The sequence below is a fragment of the Emiliania huxleyi genome (genome assembly GCF_000372725.1).
Source record: "Emiliania huxleyi CCMP1516 chromosome Unknown EMIHUscaffold_175, whole genome shotgun sequence".
Lineage (NCBI taxonomy): Eukaryota > Haptophyta > Isochrysidales > Noelaerhabdaceae > Emiliania > Emiliania huxleyi.
This window is the reverse complement of record NW_005200835.1, coordinates 287182-289141: the sequence shown is the minus strand read 5'-3', so window position 1 is coordinate 289141 and position 1960 is coordinate 287182. Positions and strand designations below refer to the sequence as shown.

At 69.6% G+C, this 1960-nt stretch overlaps 1 protein-coding gene across 1 annotated transcript in view; it reads left to right on the top strand.

Moving 5' to 3' along the window:
* Nucleotides 1–389: 389 nt before the first annotated feature.
* The window catches only part of EMIHUDRAFT_112779 (hypothetical protein), a gene marked incomplete at both ends in the record, with an annotated part of 6774 nt that continues 5203 nt past the window's right edge, over nt 390–1960 (top strand). The window contains 4 exons of the mRNA XM_005783971.1: nt 390–569; nt 669–1295; nt 1346–1513; nt 1590–1951. Coding sequence (XP_005784028.1) covers nt 390–569; nt 669–1295; nt 1346–1513; nt 1590–1951 — 1337 coding nt within the window. The remainder of the gene's footprint in view (nt 570–668; nt 1296–1345; nt 1514–1589; nt 1952–1960) is intronic.

Here is a 1960-nt window from a genome sequence, read left to right as displayed (position 1 = left end):
CAGCGGTCGCTGCTCCGCCCCTCCGTCGCGCGCGCCGCGCGCGCGCTGCGCCGCTGCCGCCGCGCCCCCCTCGCCGTCTGTTTCCCGCCGTATGGTGTGCGGTGCGCGCACCGGGCACGCGCAGCGCACACGGCAGCTCGAGTGCTCTCGAGCACGGCAGCCTCCCCACCTCCCCACCCCCCTACCAACCCCGTCGCGCCGCCGCCGCCGCCCCCGCCACCGCCGCCGCCCCCGTTGTAGCGTTTGGGAGTGCGACTGGCGACGGCAAAAATGCAAGCCCCGCCCCTGGCCACTGTGTCTTGTCTTGCGAAGGCGCTCGGGATCGCTAGCAAGGACCTCAAACCGGCATCTCCGGCCCCAAGGGGGAGTCGGCGCTGAAGTGCCTGCACATGTTTCATGCCGCGATCCTTCAGAGGCCGCGTGGGCAGCAGTGCCGGAGCGACGACGAGGTGATCGAGCGTGCAAAGGAGGCTGCCTCGAGCCCCGCCGCACTCCGTAGGATGGTGGAAGCGCTCGTCGCGGACGCCTCCGCCGACGACGAGGAGGAGACGGCGCCGATGCGCGAGGTTGTGCGCGACTCGGGGGCGGCGCGCTCTTGAACAAACGAGCGGCGCGCTCTCTATGCGGCGCGTGCGGGCGAGGCTGGAGCTGCGCTTCGCCGGCTGCAGCCTGCGGTCGACCCAGGGAAAGCGGCGTGCAAGCTGAAGTACGCGGAGGCGCAGTACGAGGCCAACAAGCAGATCGCACCGGGGCTGCTCAAGCCTGTCAGGGGCGTGAAGGCGTACAAGCCGAAGGATGCCTCGATCGAGAAGGTGTTCTGCAATCCGCCACGCCTCCGCGCGCCAGGTATCCTCGGGGACACCATGGAGGACTGGAGTGTCATCTACAAGTGTGGTGCGCGGGACGGCATCAGGGGCATGTGCAAAGCCATCTGGTGCGGCACCGTGACCGACGGCGTCAAGGGCATCATCTGCGACGTGCGGGCGTGCGCCTTCTACAAGGACCCGCTGTGCACGGAGGGGCCCAGTGCGCGCATCCGCCCGATCGCCATTGGCTGTGCGCTCCGCCGCCTCTGCTGCAAGGCAGGGACGTGCGACTTGGCTCCGGAGTGGAACCGGTTCTACACGACGATGCACCCGGACGACGCGGCTGAGTGGGAGGCGGACATCTGCTCGGCCGAGGCCGCCCTCTCGCATGCGAAGCAGGCGGAGGCCCATGCGGAGGCGGTCAAGGCGGACGCGGCCCCACGGTCACGGCGTCCAAACACGCGGTCGAGGAGGCGGCGCGGCACCTCGGTGAGGTGAAGGAGCCGCGCAACTTCGTCCGCAACAATGTCTTTGCAAAGGCGGGGTGCGAGCGCACTGCTTACCATGTGCGCTCGTGGATGGAGTCGCCCCGCTGCAAGGACGACATCATCATTGACGACGACATCGAGTGCATGTACAACGCCACATGCCGCGTGGCGATGTTCAAGGCGCTGCGGGAGGAGCCGCTCTTCCAGCAGTGCGTCCCCGTGTACTCTTCGCGCGCCGGCTGCCGCCCAACGCGCTGCTGGTCGTGAAACGGACGGCACGGACATCCTCTACCAGCGCAACGTGACGGCGCTGCACCAAGCGGCGCACGCCGTGCTAGCGCACGCCGGCGCGGACGTCGTCTTCGGCGCGGAGGCGTACTGCTACCACTGCTCTCGCACCGGGGACGCGGAGCGCCTGCGTAAGAACACTCTCTTCCGCTTCCTCAACGGCGGCTGCATGGCTGCGCGCGCGGCGCCGCTCGTGCAGATGCTGCAGGCGTACCTCGACGAGATGGGGCGCGACGGCAAGCTGCGTGGCACGCCCGAAGCGGACGCGGCCCGCGCGCACGCGCTGCGCTCCGCCTACGCCGACGGCACGCCACGCGTGTACCACAGCACGCAGCAGGCGCTGCTCACGCGACTCCTCCTCGAGCAGCAGTCCCGCCG